Source organism: Callionymus lyra, chromosome 1, assembly GCF_982586985.1.
Source record: "Callionymus lyra chromosome 1, fCalLyr1.hap1.1, whole genome shotgun sequence".
NCBI lineage: Eukaryota > Metazoa > Chordata > Actinopteri > Syngnathiformes > Callionymidae > Callionymus > Callionymus lyra.
Window position 1 is genome coordinate 42,076,692 of NC_141818.1, and position 20,493 is coordinate 42,097,184.

A 20,493-nucleotide genomic window follows, 5' to 3' on the forward strand; every position below is an offset into this window, starting at 1 on the left:
TCAAAAAAAAAAAGTATGGCTGTACCAATCGATCGATAAAATGAATCGTGAAACACTAACTCAAAGTTAATCACTTGAATAACAAATAACACAGAGAACACATAAGCTTTATAACAATTGCAATTTGAAGAAAAACATGCTTTCATTTAATTTAAAAAAAAGTTATTGTGGGTTTGACCATTTTTCTGCACCGACTTATTTTATTTTAAAATGTTAGTTTTATAGTTGTACGTTAAGTATCTCCACATTCTGGTCGTTACACACCTCTACTCAACTCTATTGAACTCTGGTTTAGTACGTTAGACTCTAAATAGACAGACCGTAATCTCAAAGAATGAAACGATTCATCTTAAATGTTAAGCTGAATAGAGGCAAACACCACAAAAAAAACAGTCCAGAATGTAAAAAAAAAAAAAGAAACCCTGCTCAGATCTGAAGCCTAAGAGGGCATATTACATGCCGTTTTAGACTCACTAACCAAACACAAATCCCATGAGCCCAGCGTGTAAAGACTCTGATAAGCCAAGCGAAATACACAGGAAACATTCTCACTCTTCAGAAGGTTTACACAGATGAGACGTTTACTTACAGTCCTCCTTGTTTGCCTCCTGTCAGGCCGCAATCACTCTCCACCGCTCCAGATGCCACGCTAGGGGTCGATTCTTCCTGCGGAGAAAAAGTAAGCGGGATTTGTCAATACAGCAAACCCAGAGGTCACCCCGAGGTTAAGACGCTGAGGGGCCTTCTGCAACACCAGAGGAAAGAAAACTGGTGGGTGGAGATAGTGAGACAAGTGGACCAGGAATTTTCAGTTGCAGCTCAACAAAGATGGTATGGAAGAAGAAAAAGTGTTTGGACTTGAGAATGGAATTAAAATGTTACATTATGTATGAATATACATATATTGGTTTTCAATTTGAAACAATCAAATAGTCTTCCCTTTGATCAGCACAAATTAAAAATGTATAGGTTTTAAATTAGCATGTCGTGTTTGTCGTTAACTTAAACGATTCCATGAAAAAGTTGAGAGTAGGAGATGACCGAGGACGAGAGGATACAGTTGACTCTAGCAGCTTTGTAAGCCGATGTTTGGACACATTTCATTTTAGAAACAAATGAACACAATTAGCTGTAAATTCTGTAACACCAGAGTCAAGTACTCAGTCAATACTACAAATAAATCATTTTAGTATCTTAATATATCACATTAAACCATATAGTATCGGCAGATTGTTACAAATGCACACCCCTACAAAATAATCACTTTTTCAAGGTCCTACAGGTTACAAAAAAAGGCACTAGAAGCAAAATCATTACATATAATGATAGCTTAAAACTACTTTACAAGTGTTAGATATCCCTCTCTTTAAGAAAGATACTCAATACGGCGTCTGAATAACTGTTAAGGCCTTCCCATAATATTGACACTACATAAATCACAGGAGGAATCCAGCCTAAATTCCTCAGTGACCCCACCTTTACGTCAGCTTTAGCTTCAACTTCAGGAGCCCTTACGCCACAAAACTAGCTGCTACACACATGATGCAATCTGCAGCTGTGAGCAGTTTCAAGGGGATCCCATCATATTTGTGTTCTTTTCACGCCAAGTTTGGTTGCAGTCCTGTTATGGGGGCAATAAACCCCCAAGTGTCGGTCAATTCAATTTAATTTTTATTTTTTATCCTTGTCATTTTTTTTTAATATGGCTGAGCATGGAGAGCAGTCGTCTGATGTTCTTGTTTATATTAAAAGTATTGTTAATATTTATGTCCATTTTAATGTTACGAATAGCACTCTGGATGTTGTTGTTTTTTTTACGGAGATCGAGATCAACGTCCCTCTTGTACTGAAGCCTCGATAAGAGTAATGGTTCCATATTTTAAGCTTCTATTAGCGGAAGCTGCCAGGCCATCATCGTAAATCATGTGTTTGAATGAGGAAAGACTTAAGGAAGCAGCAGAGAGACTGATAACTTTCACAACAAGCCAACTTAATCTTTTATAAAAAACAATTCCTCATGCAAGATGGACATCACATACGAACGGTTTGGAGGTATTTGGATGTTTTTAAGCGAGTCAATTCAAGGATACACCTCACCTTCAGAAACTGTTTCCTTCAACTGAGAAAAATCCTAAACTTAGGAAACTGTTGTCGGAACATGATCTGGAGCTTTTTATCCATGCGTTTGTTTCTTCTCGTCTGGACTATTGTTACAGTTTGTTTTCATGTCTTAACAAGAAGGAGTTGTCTCGTCTGCAGCGAGAATTCTAACCCGCTCTAGTAGAAGAACTCACATTTCTCCGGTCCTTAGAACTCTTCACTGGCTTCCAGTTTCTTTCAGGATCAACTTTAAAATTCTGGTTCTTACTTTCAGATCTATTCATGGTCAGGCTCCTCCAAACATCACTGATCTGATCCAGCCTTACACCCCAGCTCGGGCTCTGAGGTCTGTCGATCAGAATCTACTTATGGTTCCACGCACACGGCTCAGGACCAGAGGAGAGAAATCTTTTCAGGCTGTTGCTCCTAAGCTTTGGAACGATCTTCCTCTCTCTTTGCGCTTGATGGAGTCTACCGACTCCTTTAAGAAACATCTTAAGACATTTCTATTTGTTCAGGCTTTTCCTTGAATTTCTCGAACTCCTGTGTTGCTCTCAGTATTATCTTGATCTTTAAAGTATGTACTTTTTTGAGTATTGTTTTGATTGTTTAAGCGCTTTGTGACCCTGGTCTCGAAAAGCACTATATAAATAAATATAACTTACTTACTTACCTCTTCAAAAAACGTTAGTTTCAATTCTTTATAGAACTCTAATGAAGCTCCATTACCACAAGTTGTTATAAATATTTAATTACATATCAGTAAACCACTTTGATCGTCCCACAACTAAGAGTGTTTAAAGATGTTTTTTTGCAACTTGTGAGGTTGAGTTTGTGATCAGCGAAGTAGAGCAACCTTAACTTTTTTTTAAGTCCCCATAAAAGTCACAAAAATAACGAAATAAAACACTAAAAATTACAAACAAACAAGGCTACAAGGTACAGTAGATGCAGTTGTCCAATGAGAAAACAAGGCAGCAGACTTACCTGTTTAGTAAGGGGGCTTCTTGCTTGTTATCCACAGTTCCAAACAAGCAAAGGTGATGTCAAAGAAGATGCTACGCTGCAAAAAAAGGGGTCAAAGTGAGAAAAAAACAAGTCTAGAAATTTACACTTTTATGTCACATACTTAAATGTGTAGTTTAAAATCGCAGGATTCCTAATTTTATCCATAAATATCATTCCAAAAGAGGAGTGATATGGGCAGCGTGTGTGACGCCTGCTCCAGACAAGCGCACTACGCAAGTTAGAAGAAACATAATTGGATAGAAAATCTAAGAAAGTGAATAGACATCTACTCTTCCTCTGTTCACCAAGAGTTGTCCTTTGTGGATTATCCTCAGTAATAGTCTTAAAGGCACTCTAGCCAGCTGACAGCTGTCTGTCCACCATGTGAGTCGCCTCCAGGTAAGAACCGAGGGATCCTGCACAATGCATGTATATTATTGGTGCTAAGCAACGATGACGATAAATGAACACGACAACCATCCTGGTGACACATTGTACAACTCTTCTGTGAGTTAAAAAGACATCAATGTGCCATCAAGGTCATATAAGAATTGAATGGGAGAATATATACATGAATTTAATGAGAGGAAAGACAGAAATAAAAAGGGAAGCAAGAAATAGAAGCCGGGCAACTGTAAAATCATAATATTTATAGAAGTAAAAAACATTACGATAGCATTGATAAAGGAAGAAGTGTGATCAGTAGTGGTGAGCTGATGAAGCTCCACGGAGCAGTGTCAGGTTTTTTAGAGGTCAGTAGGTGGCGCCATCAGTTTAAAAATGATGTTTCATTAGAACAGTTGTTCAAAACAAAAGGAAAATAGTGCACAGACCGCCATCTAGTGGACTCGGAAAATAATGACACTGCTTCATGAAGCTTCATCAGACCATCACTAGTGATCACTTATTTAAAAGACGAATAGTAGTCAATAAACTTGAAACGCTTGTGTAATGGTACGCGATCAAGAAAAGAAAAAAGTACACGTCTCCATGTTTCAAACTGTAACATTTAAGTTGATATGGTGACCTACAAAGATGCCAGTGTTTAGGATAAGATAAGGGACAAAGATTATGGATGTCGACAATACAAGTTGAATTGAGCCTCAAAGAATGAAAAGACAATATCAAAATCAAACTCTTATTACCCGTTAGCTACACATCAATTTTGATTTACCTTAGACTGCTAATAGGATTTTGGCCTGTTTTGTGATTGGGTTTTAACCAAAAAACGATTTCATTTGAGAAAGCATAGTTAGCTAAGTTGAGCAAGAAAAAGAAAAAAAACAAGTCTACCTTAATCTTGTCAGTAAATAATTCAACCAGAGGCGTAATGTGGGTCAGAGAATTCATCTACATAAACTCAACACTGCTTTTTTGTCACGTTTCTGCAACATTTCAATTAACAGAGATAAATAAATGAGCAACAACTATTTTGTGAAAAAAGGAGGATTCTTTTTTAGAGGATTTAATGAGCCAACATCATGAATCCAACAAGGAAAGTGGATTGTATGCTGGAGCAAATGATCATTATTGCAGATTGTATTATCTTTTTGTTACAGAAAGGCACTTTACAAATGTAACTAATACTTACTTAAATCAACAAAGTGATATTGAGATACTTGACTTAGACATGCAATACATAATTGACTGTGCTCTTAAAAAGACATCAAACTAAGGGTAGGAGCATCTTTATTTATTTTTATCAGAGACTGAGAAGCCACCAGGCTAAAAGGAAGGTTTCCATGCCAACAGGATCACTGCTGGGAGAAGCATACACTGATAAAGGTATTTCCATCATGCCAATTTAAAAATCTATATTTTTCTTGAGCCTACAGAGAGGTTCTCTTGAGGTTTAAAAAAAAGCAGTAGCAAACCACTGCTCATGTAGATTTCTCAATTGAATTATCTTAACAATGACATCCAGAAACTCTCATACAAACTATTGGGAACCACTTGCTTATAAAATAAATAAATAATGGATGACTAAAGAAATAATGGGGCTCTTAACAGAGTAACTCAAGGATAGACATTTTTCAAAATACGTGTCAGATTCTAATATAAACGATGAGATAAGATTATTTCAACACAGTTTAAAACAAATAAATATATGATGTAGGTCCATCATTTAACAGTTTATATTAAGGATAAAATATTTTAAAATAAGAGAAACGTATATATTTTTTTATCTTAAAAGATCCACATATTTTAAAATTTTACAAATCAGAAAATCAAGAATAAGAACAACAATCTGAACAAGAGAAAAACTAGTTTAGTTAAGCCAAGCCTTAAAAAAAACAGTTTTTTTTACTACACGTAACATTTCACTGGAGGTAAAGGGTTCTATGGCTATTTGCACATCTCTGCATCCGGGGTGTAACTTTAACAGGCAAGGGGAAGGAAATATTAAATATTTACCAGTCAGTGTTAATTTATGGCAAAATGGGGTCTTAATAAAGAAACAGAAAATAAGTTGCAAATATTGTATTTTTTCAATACACAAGGAAGTGATCGTTCGACAGAAACATACATGGAAGCACTACATTTGTGAGATACAGTACAGTGTTCATTAACTAACCCCAAGCAACGTGGCACAACACTGAATTATTTACATGCTCCTTGTGCCTCAAAGATGCAAAGCTGAGGACGTCCTTAACCGCAATTCACACCAGTTCCAGGCTTTTTCTCAACAGTGTCTGGTTGATGTTCAGGGGGGAGATATTGATGTAATATTAAAGTCAAATGCATTGGGTAAAAAGAAAGTTGGAAAAGTAGACGATAGAATTGTTTTGTATTCAATAGTCTCACGTTTTCAAACCTCATGTTGTTGCACAACTTTGTCGGAGTGCACACATTTCCACAGGCCACCTCAAGAAGACTTAAAGCTCCCCAAAGAAAAGCCCTTTAATTTCCTCTTTCCTTGATCTCACTTTCTCCCTAAGAGCCTCTGCCCACACACAAAACTGACGGCAGGCTTTTCTAGAAGCCCAGGCATTTTGCATCTTTTATGTGCGAAGATCAATGTGTATCCCTCCAGCTCAGACCTAGACCTAAATACAGTAAATACAGTATTTAGAATCGTGGTACTGGTTAATTTATGGGATTTTTTTCAGGCCAAAAGTTCCTAATCACAAAACTTTTATTGCCAGTTTCGTAAACAACACTGGAATCTCATATTTCAAAACTTTCTTCGTTTGCGATTACTTAACCCAGCCTGGAGCAACCTGCACAGGACAAATAAGCACTTTTGAGATTATTTTAGAACATGGTTAAAATCCAGTGACCGGGACAAGTTTGTTGTCCTCAAGGCACACGAACGGAGAGGATTTGTATTTTGTCAGGTTAAGCTATTAAGACAAATCATGTTATCTCAGTGATCTAATGACTCCATTTATGAAAATGTTGTTCCCTGGAAGAACAGTCAGTTTGTTTTTTCTTGTGTGGACTCACTGTTAAGAATAACTGCCGCAAAATCAAAATACAGCTGGGAGAATTTTTTTTATATTATCCATATTAAATTTAGCCTAGTTTCAAAATAACACACAAAGACTTTGATTATACACTCTTTGATATAAAACACTTTCTTCAACAGAAGAAAATGTTCTTTGTACTAGCAAGTTTGTGCAATGTGTACTATTTCTAAGTGCTTTTAATCAGATGTTAAATCACCAACCTATTATTTTTTCCTCCGCAAAACTATCTGTTCTAGAGCCTGTGACTGGTATTCAAAGAATTTAGGTAAAAGTTTATGAACATATTCTCTGAAAATTCAAGAGACTGCTATGATGATAAAGAAACGCATTCCTTGAAGCAAGGTGTGCATTTTCATATGCCTCATAACCTCATTCTAGTTTCATGGTTTCATATAGGTTCACCGGGACATGTATTGTTCATGAGCTCATGTCAGTGGGTGTCAACCCTCGGACCTTATAGTAGGTATGTGCGTATTTGCCTCTTCCTCGAAATGGATAGTGGTCAATCGGCATGTTTTACTGTTGTTTACAATCTGAATAGTGGCTGGAACGCTGTATTCTCTTGTTTTTGTCACCACTATACAACAATAATGATTAAGTTTAAAACATGCCTTAGTTTATCAAGAATACCACATTTTTTTTAGATTGATCAAGTACATGCCCCACACATCTGCCATTTCCAAGATATCACTCAAAAAAACTCTCACAAAAATAATAATACATGTTACACAATTATCTTCCAAATATATTTTAAACTGATCGTTTTGCACCTTGTTTTTATGGACCCACCGATTCCCTGGTCGCTTGTAATCTAAAGTCGAGTCGAACCAGCCTTTTTTACTGAAAGTTATGAGATTTCTAAGTTGACATACCGAAAATATTGAAGGCTATCGACTTATTAAGGAGGTTGATCAGAGATTGGTGGATTTTCACTAGTTTTAATAAGCCATAACTTTCTTCATATCACAGGAAAAATTATACTTCTATCACTAGAATAGACTCAACAACACCTGTGTGGTAATAATGGTTTTGTGTTGTCTTGACCTTTTAAATTTGTCATTTTAACTGCTTGTGTATTGTTGTTTAAGCGCCTATTGACCCTGATCAATGTATGTTTCAAATTTGACATATTTACTAATAGTAAGAACATGTTATGCTGTACTTACACAAGACTATTGTCAGCCAAACACTGACATGTAAACTCATAGGGATGACAAATACATAAAAGTTCAAGGATTTCAATTCAGCCAGAGTAAAAGAAAAAAAAGATTTGACTCACCCATCAGTCTGTGCTAAGTTTAATAGTGAGGATCCAAGTTAAGAGACTCAACTCTTCATTCTTTCGAAACTTTTTTTGTCTCTCCTGGCACAGCTAGTGCAGCAGCTACAAATGTTTCACCAGTACCTACAACAGTTTCTACACCACAGTGTATATTTGAAGTACACTTTAGGAGAAACAAACCCAAAAAAAACAAACTTCTGCTTTTTAATTGTGAACGCGTTGTAACTGCCTCTGCGATTTGTTTATCCATTCACTTGGCAACGGACTAAACGCAACCGACTCTAGTGAAGCTAAACAAACACACAATCTCAGAAGTTGACACTTTTACTCGCCAACAAGAGTTTGGTAGCATCTGCCAATGCTAACACATCATGCTATCGCCTTAGCATGCTAATGCTAGGCCCGTTTCAAAGTGTCTTCCCGAAGCGGCAACATTTGCCGGCGATAATGTTCCCGTCGCTGCCTTACCTTCTGGATGGTGGAGGCTAACAAAACAGCCGGTTTATCCGTCGCATGTCCTTTTTTAAAAAAAAAAAACGGTATCCAAAATCGGCGACGTTGGTGGTAGTAGTTAAGGGCAAATGTATGCTACGGTTGACCGTCTTTGCTCGCAGTTTTTCCCACCACCGGCGGCGGCAGCAGCAGCAGCGGTCGGTGTTTGCGGCTCACAGACAGCGGCTAGCACATTAGCCGCTGGAGCTAACTAGCATCTGCAACTTGATGTAGCAAGTTAGCTTCTTTACTAGCCGCTGAGTTCAGGAGGCGAGCTGCTGCGGGGTTTTACGTCTGTCTTGTTGGTCAAAACCCAATCGTGTTTAACGGGACCATCGAAGCGAGACAGTGTGTGGTGACTGATAGTCCAAAAGCCTTTTTTTTCACCGCCGCCAGGTTTGCTCGTCTCTCTCTTGACAAATGGCTGGCGCGCAATGATGATGCCATCATTTGGTGAGTGAGCGGGCGCTTAGCGTGTGACGTCATCACACGTTTAAAGAAACGGGTTTTGTTGTGATACAATAAAGTTGTTTGATACCCATAGATTATTCTGGTTTTATACCTTTCTCGGTTAATATACACATTTTAATTGTTACATTACTTTACGGATAAATAAACAAACATTATATTGAACATATTTCGTCAAGTATTCATTTATATGTAGTAGACACTTCACTTTTAAAGAGAAGTCCCAAATAAATTAACAAAAACAAAAGCTTAATACTAACTATAAGTAAGTAAGTAAGTAATTGTTATTTATATAGCGCTTTTCCAGACCAGGGTCACAAACAGCTTAAACAATCAAAACAATATTCAATAAAGTATGATCCAGCCTTACACCCCAGCTCGGGCTCTGAGGTCTGTGGATCAGAATCTACTTATGGTTCCACGCACACGGTTCAGGACCAGAGGAGAGAAATCCTTACAGAACCATTCTAACTTTCTGTGTTGTTTTAAAATATAAAGATCCAGGGTTTTTGGAGTACCTAGTTCGTTGTGATCCAACGCTAAGTTAAATATATTTTAAACTCAATTCACTTGTTTCTATTTCTTTAAAAAAAATTAAATTCATAATAATTATGATAATATTCCAAAATAACATGTACTTTTACTCTATCTATCTACACTCAAACAGAGAAGGGAAAGATGGGAATGAGCAGCTCTACTCCAAGTCTCCAATGCCAAGCTTCTTGTTTTATTCCTACGCGAAAATAATGTTTTAATAATATTGTATTGTTATTGACGTCTGAGCAATTTGAATGAGAGAAAAACAAAACAGAGAAAAGCATGAGTCCTAATGTACTCATGATCATTGGATCCCACTGCGATGAAACCTAGACATAATTCTTTCATCCATGGGCACAAAGGAAAGCATCCAGGATTAGCGTGCCGCCGCCGCCGCCGCCGCCGCCGCTGCTGCTTGAGCTGCTCCTGCAGAGACAACCTCTTTAGTTTTGGCTCAGAGTCATTTTATATGCCGTCTATCTAAATCCCCCAGCAAGAGTCTGCAACCCCCGAGATATCGCCCAATACGTGTGATGCAGGGAATAAGACTGGCAAGTGGTCAAGAAGTATTTAAAGAAACCTTTTGGCAACCCCTTGATATCAAAACGGTGTCAGAGTGAACTAAAAGCAAACCTTCCTCATAAAGTTTCTAAAATAGTCACTTTTATTCAAAGGTAAAAAATGTAAAACATCCATGAAACATTATTCATTTATTTATATCTATTATGGAATATTATCTAAAATGTTATAAAACATTAATGCGGATTAGAATAAATAAATGGTAAAAGTTTATGAAAATAAAAGTCATATATATTTAATCTAAACTTAATTTCTACTTACATAATTACATTGTTTATGTATTCCCCCATTTATTTTAATTTTTTTCTAATAACGACCATAAGTACCTTAACCGTAAGTAAGTAAGTAAGTAATATTTATTTATATAGCGCTTTTCGAGACCAGGGTCACAAAGCGCTTAAACAATCAAAACAATACTCAAAAAAGTATATACTTTAAAGATCAAGATAATACTGAGAACAACACAGGATAGGTTATTAGTTATCTGTAGATCATTGTTGGAAATAAAACAAGAAATATGTTAGAAGGATATAAACGATTCCTCTTTTTTATTTATGTGTATTGTTTCCTTTCATTTCCCGTGTATCTTATGATGGCACTGACACTATTCTGTAGTTACAATCCTGCCAGTTAACAACAACAAGAACTAATACAAGTTTAACGTTCAAAGAAAGTTCAAACACCTTTTTCTTCTCAAAACTTGCTTTAATTTTCACATGAGCACAACAATTAGAAAACGTTGTATTTACAAACCATGTTTCAACCAAAAATATTTTTCTTGTCTTTTAATCTTATATTTACAGACAAAAATAGAGCAAAAAAACTGAGGATTTCTTTTTATTTATTTAAACAATTAAAAAACCGAATTAATCAGCCCTGAGCATTGCTGTTAAACCATCAGATAGCTGCTGATGATTTATCTATGATTTCATACTCTGAGCCCTTTATGAATATCAACTCTATGTGTGCGTCACAGAGCTGCTGCGTGCAGGCACAAGTTGTCTTAGTTCATGGCGTTCCTAATTTCACATTAGCAGTCACACGATTCTACAGAAAGAAGGAGAAAATCTTATCAGATTCATCCTTCTCACATTACACTGACAAGGAAAAAACAAATACTGCAGTTTATTGATGAGAAAATCACAACTTTGATGCAAACCAGAGATCTTTTTTAAAATGGGAACTGGATGAACCTGCCACAATAAGAGCAGGGTTAGAGCGCTGTTGTTTACATGACCACAAATACGTGGAGTAAACTTGACATTTATATTAGTGGTGATGGTAAATGCTCATAAATATTCTCATGTAAACCTTGAGACTAAATTAAACTTTAGCAAAATACTGGAAGCAGAAATATATCAAACAATAGTCAGAATATGCACTTTTCCCTGAAAAACTGCCACATAAACCTTGATGTATTGACAGAACACGAAACAAATACTGTTTGCCGACACATTCTTGACTTGTCATTTTTTTGGAGGCTTAACGTCAATATTAGTAGACAAGTCTAACTGTTTACATTCATTTTAAAACAATATAAATGAACAAGAAGGCCTCTTTTTAATAAACTGATCAGTGGAAAGTTAATTATTGCATCATTTTCTACATCATATTATGACAATGAACATATATTTTTAGTAACATCATCTTTTCAATCATTATAAAAACATTTTTAATTGAAAAAGCATTTGTGTTCAACCAGTTCAGCCTGTATTTGTGTTCATTTTATATATAATTTTTTTTATAATCCTGATATATTACTTTTAATATTTCCAATGTTCCTCATGATATATGATATCATTTCATTTTCAAATCAGGGTGAATGTTACCCCTCCAGAAAATGGCATTTATTTCATTCGAATATCATTTTTTAAACATAAATGATTTTTCAATGGGCACAATCTTTCAGCTGAACTACTGTCAATCAAAACTAGCTTCCGGATGTTTTGATTCACCATTTATTTTCCTGTAAATCTTTCAGAAGGGAGTTTTTTTCCCACCCATGTGTGAGTCTCGGTCGGCGGCAGCAATGTTTGACGTGATGAAGCTTGTCATGAATCTGAAGAGAGACGAGACAAACATAAGTGAGTACTTTGGTAACTTCAGCGGTTTCCCTTCATCTCCACTGAGCATGTGGTGGAAAAAAAGAGATAAGAGAAAAATACTTCAGTTTCCTGGAATTACATGAGTGTCATCAGAAAGTATTTATACGTTATATACATTAATTCTTATATGCAATGTTATTTATTTATTCTGTTTATACTATATTGCACTATTTTTAACTTATTAATATTAATATTTATACTTTATATATACATCTCTCTGCTGTGTTTTTTAACGGTTGCCAAGCAACGAAATTTTGTTGCCAGTTTCACTGCTGTGTTTTCTGTGCAATGACAATAAAAGAAAGTCTAAAGTCTAAAGAATACATACAACATTTCAATTTTTAAAGTTTTAATCATTTTCTTATTGAACTGTTTGATTAAAAAAAAAAAAAAATTCTTTTAGGATTGGTTACATTTAAAAAAGTAATTTGATTAAAATGACGTTATTGTACTTCAAATTTGAAAATGTTTAAAGTCACTATAGAATTTCAAATTCTATCTAAATAATCATCTGTTTTCTAAATTCCAACAGACTTAGCCAGTGGTCTTGAAACGTGAGGACAAGTTTATTTACTTTTGAAACGGAAAAAGCCACTAAACCCAAAACCTGAATTCATTGTAGTGTCGTTGACATTCAAAATGTGACGGTTGGTGTCAAGCTTAGAAACTTCAGTATTGTCATAACAAGATATTAGACCTCCAGGGCCATTTATCTATTCAAACAGTTTGAAGATCTAAACAAATACATAAAATACAACGGAAAGACTCGTCGGTTAAACTTTTAATTCACAATCTTTTGTGGTTTATTATTATAATTGATATACAATATACATGACTCCTTTTGCTAAACGTTTTAAAAGACTCAAGAAGCACTTTATCAATTGTTCTCGATTAATCAGTGACATCTGCTGGTGATCAATCGCTATTACATCTCTTTTATTTCTATAATCGCAATTTAACAAGTCGCTGCAACTTTAGTGCAAACGTTTCAAAATGAAAGAAAAATTATTTATAATGGATCAGTTCGCTTTAAAAAAAACAACATGATTTATTGTTCTTTCTTTTTTCATTTTATCTTTTGAGATATTTCTCTACTTCTGTGTGGAACAATTCAAACGACCAGAGTTATTGTGGCTTCATCATCTTTGATCAGACCTGGAAATGTGTTGAAAGATGTCGTTACTTCTTTGTGTGACCCTTATTTAAGAGGGTTCACAGTGAGCCATTGATCAAGATTTGATCACCTATGAATTTAAGAAACTGTGAGAACATGAACGTACGGAAATGTCCAGTCTGTTTAAAATTATCTGAGATAATTATCTAAATGTCCTCTTGGTTTAGGCCACAGTTTCCCCTCAAGTAGTTACACACGGCGGATAAACGCCATTAACTTTTATAGCAAATGAAAAAAGAAATGTGAGGCGACTGTTTCGTGACATTTTGACCGACACAAATTTGGAGGGATATTAAAAAACGTCCATGCAGTTATCAACAGTGATGAAGATTTATGAACCATTGTCATGTTGTTCAGAGGTCAGTAGGTGGCGCCATCAGTTTAAAAATGATGTTTCATTAGAACAGTTGTTCAAAACAAAGGAAAATAGTGCAGAGACCGCCATCTAGTGGACTCTGACAATAATGTCACTGCTTCATGAAGCTTCGTCAGACCATCACTAGTTTTCTCTAATTCCTATTTTTGTTTTGATACTTTTCGTTATTTTGTCCTGTCTTTTCTTTTCGTTTCTTTCATCCCTCTCTCTCTCTCTGAGATGTTTCTATCACACACTGAAAAAAATATATAGAGGTAGTATCTATGACTAGTGATACGTTGATGAAGCTTCATGAAGCTTCATTTTCAGTGGAAAATATCAGAAAATAAGGACATGAAGCTCCATCAGAGCATCACAGTTGTCAATATGAGTAAAAAAAATGTTTGTTTTTTTCCATTTTAAAATGGTCTGTGTTTTACTTTCTGGCAGAAAAACATGCATGTATTTGATCTAATTAACAGCTGAAAAATCAGCCCCAATGCAATAAAAAAAAACAAAAAAAAAAACATACTGTCTCTGTTTATCCACTGATCCAACTCTTCCATTTCTAGCTCCAAGACAGAAGGAACGTCCTCCTCAAACATCGGCCTGGAAGAAGAAAAAAAAAGTATATTTCTTACACAATATAGAGACATTTGTTCACTTATGCGAAAGATCTTGCGATTTTAAACTTTCACAGAATTTCAGCTGAGGACGGCTGATGGTCAATGTAGATATAAGGAGCTTTGAGAAGGATTTTTTTTAAAACTTCAGTTGCCTAGCAACAAATGCATGTGTAATGTTCTGAAAAAAAAGCTGCGGGTTTTAAGTCTGTTCCGTTATTAAAAAGTGAAAGCGAAGAAAGTACATTTGTTTTCTATTCATCGCAGGAAAAGCCAAAAATAAAGTGATCAGTACGTACATTGGAACCTTCTCGGTGCTGGATGCATCCATGTTAGTGTCCTCGAATGTGGAATCTACAGAAGAAAGTCAGGATTTACTCACGATCCTCAATTTATTTTTTCACGGTCATAAATTGGATCATTCAAAATTAGGTTAAAGTCACAAGTAACGTATAAAGGTCAATATCTATCGCGTTGCAAAGCATGCTGGGAATGTAAGACCTTAATAACTGTATTGAGATGTACCTTTATTCAAGGCTTTACTATTCCACCTTCGGCTGATGTAGATTCCGACCGCGATCATGGCGATGATCAGGAAGACCAGGACCACAGGAATCAGAATGATCGTGATGTCCAGACCTTCTCCATCCTCACTTGCGAGATCTGGATCACTTGTTCCTGAAAGAAAGAATCCACAGAGACGAAAATGATGAAGTTGTTGTTTTGTTTTTTTATTGATATTTTAAAACTAGCACAGGAATAATCTTCATGCTCTTTACTTTTCCTTAGAAGGAATCAATGCTATCTTCAAAGTAGCTAATGCAGTACTAAATGAAAGTTCACCACAAATACAAGCTCAAAAGAATGTGTGACCTGGAGTATAAGGTTCCTCGCTCCCGGCAGAACCTTCGATGGGGTTGTTTTCGTCCGCTGTCAGTTCTAGGCGATAGAATCTTTTCAAGAGATCGTTCGGATGAAACTTTTAAAAAGATATCACACCTGTGTTTGACTGTATTGTTGAAAAGATTGTAGGAATAGAGGAAGTCGATTCTGAAAGAGAAGGATTTGTCATGTGAGGGTGAGGAAACAGGAAAATGACACAACACACAGAAGGACTGCAACAGAAGCCACATGTTCAGCCACATAACAAGGTTAACTGACCACAAACTGTTTCCTTCAACTGAGAAAAGTCTCTAAACTCGATGTCACAACACAATCTGGAGTTTATAATCCATGTTTGTATCTTCTCGTTTAGACTATTGTAACAGCTTATTTTCGTGTCTAAACAAGAAAGGATCTGTCTCGCCTGCAGTTAACACTAAACTCTGCAGCCAGAATTCTGAGCCGCTCTAGTAGAAGAACTCACATTTCCCCGATCCTTAAAACTCTTCACTGGCTGACAGTTTCTTTCAGGATCCTTTTTAAAATTCTGGTTCTTACTTTCAGAATTATTCATGGTCAGACTCCTCCTTACATCACTGATCTGATCCAGCCTTACACCCCAGCTTGGGCTCTGAGGTCTGTGGATCAGAATCTACTGATGGTTCCTGAACACACTTCCGGACCAGAAGAGAGAAATCCTTCCAGACTGTTGCTCCTAAGCTTGTACTTAATTTTCTGGGACGCCTGTGTTTGTCTAATGTTTTCTTGGCATTTAAGAGATTTTAAACTTGTATATATATTTATATTTTTGATAGTTAAAGCACTTTGTGACCCTGGTCTAGAAATATCTTTACAAATAACTATTACTTTCTTACTTAATTAATAGACGCACACAATAATATATATTATCAATTGAATATTTGTTACCTAGGGTCTCGCCATCGCCGTCTCGACTGGTTTCCGTCTCTTCTTCAGGTGCTTCATCCACTTCTGGAACTGCTTCGTCATATTGACAAAATACTGCAGGTGCAAAAAAAAAAAAAAAAAAATCGTAAAAATTTGTAGTTTGAAAAGATCATAGTTTGTGACGGTAGTTGCACAAGCTGAGACAAACCCTTAAGATACGCCATTAAAATGTTTCTAAAGACATTTTAAGTTGAACCCATCAAACCTTAGTCGTCAAATAAGCAAGAACAGTTGTTTCGAGAATTAAATGTGACTGGAAATGTAATATATTTATGAAACATCACAAAATATAATAAAAAAACTTTTATTTTCCACTTTAAAATCCTCAAGAATGCTAATGGTTTCATTCTAGAGCTGCTCAGGTTTTACAGACGCTTGTCTCAGCTTGCGTTGTCCTCGTTCTCAACCCGTCCAAGGTTTGGGCTTGTCTCGGTCTCGACCCACTTTGACAGGCTCGTCTGGGTCGCTGCTGAGAAAGCTCTCGGCACTGATCGTAGCAACACAGTGGAGCAGTGTTCGCTGCTGCAGATCTCAGAAACCACGACACTCAGTTCTGTGCATGTGGAGTCAACTCCTCCTCGTGCTGTGAGTGATGACGTCGTGTTCTCAGTAGGTTTGACAGTTAGTAAGAATGCGGCCTGTGAGCCAATCTTGAGACTGTTTTGCTCTTAGATGCTGTTCTGACCTCAAACCAACAATATTCTGTTTCAAATTGATTTCAATCACACATTTTCCTTTTGTAATCTGTTTTAAGTATATTTTCTAAGCAAACAATATTTCACTGTAATCAAACAATTTTCAACCATAATAACACAATTTTTAACTATAATAAAACAATAGTTTACTATAATCAAACCATTTTCAACTATAATCAAACCATTTTTTAACTATAATCAAACCATTTTTTAACTATAATCAAACTATTTTCAACTATAATCAAACAATTTTTCAACTTTAATCAAACAATTTTCAACTATAATCAAACTATTTTCAACTATAATCAAACAATTTTTCAACTTTAATCAAACAATTATCAACTTTAATCAAACCATTTTTCAACTTTAATCAAACCATTTTTCAACTGAAATCAAACCATTTTTCAACTGAAATCAAACCATTTTCAACTTTAATCAAACAATTTTTCAACTTTAATCAAACAATTTTCAACTATAATCAAACCATTTTTCAACTATAATCAAACCATTTTTCAACTTTAATCAAACAATTTTTCAACTTTAATCAAACAATTTTCAACTATAATCAAACCATTTTTCAACTATAATCAAACCATTTTTCAACTGAAATCAAACCATTTTCAACTATAATCAAACAATTTTTAACTATAATAAAACCATTTTCAACTATAATCAAACAATTTTTCAACTTTAATCAAACAATTATCAACTTTAATCAAACCATTTTTCAACTTTAATCAAACCATTTTTCAACTTTAATCAAACAATTTTCAACTATAATCAAACCATTTTTTAACTATAATCAAACCATTTTCAACTATAATCAAACAATATTAAACTAAAATCAAACACTTTTCAACTATAATCAAACAATTTTTAAACTATAATCATACAATATTAAAGTAAAATCATACAATATTAAAGTAAAATCAAACAATTTTCAACTGTAATCAAACCACTTTCAACTTAAAAAAACATCTTGTTTGAGGACAGCTGTATGTTGTTGCTTCAATCAGAGATTATAAAGGAGGAAAGAGAAGAACACTCATTATTCTGCCCATTATTCAAACTCCTTCATTGCATTATAACGTGACGTCACGGAAGGCTGTCTTTAGGTAAATATCCCTCAATCGTTTGTGTGTCACATGAACATCATTCTCTACGGTGTTACTAAGAATATTTCTATTTATGCATTTACTGATTTAAAGCTTCAGCTAATAGTAGCTTCCCTTGTGACCCGTCAATGCTTATTACTACTTATTTACAGATACCCATGGTCTTCGAGCTCCTTTTTATACTTGTCTGGAAAAAATTCTCTCCTAATCTAATCTTGATCTTGAGTCTTTTCTGGCGTCCAACCACTTAAGCCCTTTTTTTTCTGGAAGCCCCAAGATGTTCCCTGAATCCCTTGGATGGTTCATGGATCCGAAGCTTGTCTTGACTATGTCATGGCACTGAATGGTTCTTTTGTTATAGTATAAAAATGGAAGAAAAAAAATATATCTCGTCAGTCACAAGTCTTTAACACATATTCTTGCCATCCAAGGACAGATAAAAGTCATGGCTATACCTCTAATGAAACACCTTTGGACTCAAACGGGCCTCGATATCGAGGCAGAGATAAGAGAAGAGGAAGTGAGAAGGAAAGTAAAAGTGTGGTCATGTCTACCTGTCCACACACCTACCTGTTGGAGTGAGAGTCGTGAGCAGCAGCAGCAGTGGCAGCAGCAGCAGCAGGAGCAGCCCACTGGTCTTTCCTCGGGGGGCCCTCATGTCTGTGGCCCGGGACGTCGTGCCATTGTGTGTGCGTGCCTTCAGCGTCCGTCACAGCATCGCACTTCCTGAAGTGACTCAACACGTGAAGAGTCTGAAAAAGTGCACAAAAAAAAGAGAAAAAAAAAAAAAGAGTCACGCACACACCCTTAGACTCGCACTAGTGACGGATGTGATGCAACCGTCGGTGCTTGTACCCACAGGTCCGGCTCACATTCCTGCAGGAGCCCAGATGAACGTGAGGAGAAAAACTGTCTTGCGTGTCTCAGCTGGTGCTGCCCCCCCCCCCCCCCACCCTTGAAACACCCCCCACACACACACACCCTGTCTATGACTGGACCAGATCTTTGAAGGTCATGCTTCTGTCATTAGTTCTTTATCCACTTTATTAAAAAAAAAAATCTCGGTCAACTCTGCGGTTTTCCGGTTTGTCAGCCCTGTGACATACGACATAATTCCCTCTTTATATTGGGAACAAATGTTGTGTCTTTAACCAGGGGGCCCCCGGGCCACGACTGCTGAGTTCCTCCTGCGGCCCTAGAACATTCGTGTGAGAGCTGTAAACAACCACTGTTGCGAGGAGATCCGTTGATAAAGATCTTTACTCTTCATTGAGTTGAATTGATCTATGTATTCATAATAAACACACCGATAAATCAAGTGTGTTGTGTTTTTCCTGCCTGCAGTGACTCACTCGATTTTTATTTTTTTACACATTGAGACATTATTGTGTGAAACGTCGCATTATGTAGTTCCCCCTCTGACCCAGTAGGGAGAGCCAGACGAAAGGGCTTTGAAGGATAACGATGTTATTTGGGATGTAGTTTGAACAGTCAAATACAGAGTCAGAATCAGAATCTTTTATTGCCAGTGTTGTAAACACAGCATAGGATTTCTTTGTGTGTGTGTGGTGATATTACAGAATAAAATAATTAAATAAGGCTGCTGCACCTAAATTGATTGTTTATTTCAACTTTTTTAATGTTAACTTTGTTTTACTTTGTTCTCAAGAATGCAAAAGACAATATCTAGACGTCTAAAATCGAATAAAAAAAGAGTATTTCATTGAAATAAATCCCTCTGTGGCTGTGACACATTTCTGGCTGCCACAAAGTTCTATTAGACATGAATATAACATTCATTATTGTTTATTTAATACCATTTTAAGTATAAGTCGAGGGAGGAGTTAGGAAAAGTGTAGTTGCTGAATATATATCAAAGGCCTGACACCATAGCAAGTAAGTAAGTAAGTCACTTTTATTTATAGAGCGCTTTTCCAGACCAGGGTCACAAAGCGCTTTAACAATCAAAACAATACTCAATAAAGTATATATTTTAAAGATCAAGATAAAACTGATAACACAACAGGAGTTCCAGAAAATCAAGGAAAAGCCTGAACAAATAAAGACGTAGTTGTGACCTTATCTGACCTCTTCTTGCAGGTTTAGTTTCTGTTTATTCACAGCAACTTTTATAATTAAAAAAAAAGTAATGCTGCAGTAAAACAACAGGTTTAATTATAACAGTTAATAATTTATATCACAATTTATGTTCTCTACTGATCAGAGTCTCTTAAATGCATTAATAGAAAATAATAATTAATAATATGTATATAATAAAAATAGCAGTCACCCGATAGAAAAACAGTTTTATCGGGTAAAAGGCAGGGGACACCCTGGACAGGACACACAAAGAACAACCATTCACACACACACTCGAACCAACGGACAATTTCCCCAAGTTCTCAATCAACCTCTGTATGTTTTTGGACTGTGGGAGGAAACCAGAGTCCCCGGAGTAAACCCACACAACAAGGGGAGAAACATACAAACTCTACACACAAAGGTCACAAGTCGACTCGCACACCCGACCTGGAAGTGGTTCAGGAATACATATGATTGTGAAACATGATAACTCAATTCATCCCTTTATAACACTGCGGAGAACAAAGCCTGAAGAAAATGACAGCTGTGTGTGGATGAAA

The 20,493-nt window shown here is 36.0% G+C and overlaps 2 protein-coding genes across 3 annotated transcripts in view; both read right to left on the reverse strand.

The window, feature by feature from the left end:
* The window catches only part of fbxw7 (F-box and WD repeat domain containing 7), a 56,337-nt gene extending 47,576 nt beyond the window's left edge, over positions 1-8,761 (reverse strand). Inside the window, exons 1-3 of one of the 2 annotated variants that reach the window (XM_087807913.1) lie at positions 8,329-8,761; positions 3,088-3,158; positions 590-666 (exon numbers count right to left, since the gene is read on the reverse strand). The gene's annotated coding sequence lies outside the window, so the exon portion shown is untranslated. Of the gene's footprint in view, positions 1-589; positions 667-3,087; positions 3,164-8,328 lie in introns of both variants that reach the window. The other variant, XM_087807905.1, reaches the window with a different exon arrangement.
* Positions 8,762-10,626: 1,865 nt separating this feature from the next.
* Positions 10,627-18,789, reverse strand: tmem154 (transmembrane protein 154). Its single transcript, XM_087808149.1, has 8 exons — positions 18,422-18,789; positions 16,003-16,095; positions 15,193-15,243; positions 15,067-15,132; positions 14,719-14,871; positions 14,493-14,547; positions 14,103-14,179; positions 10,627-11,995 (listed from the first exon to the last, which is right to left on the reverse strand). The coding sequence occupies exons 1-8, from the start codon at positions 18,507-18,509 to the stop codon at positions 11,988-11,990; spliced, it is 591 nt and encodes a 196-aa protein (XP_087664275.1). The 5' UTR covers positions 18,510-18,789; the 3' UTR covers positions 10,627-11,987.
* Positions 18,790-20,493: the final 1,704 nt, after the last annotated feature.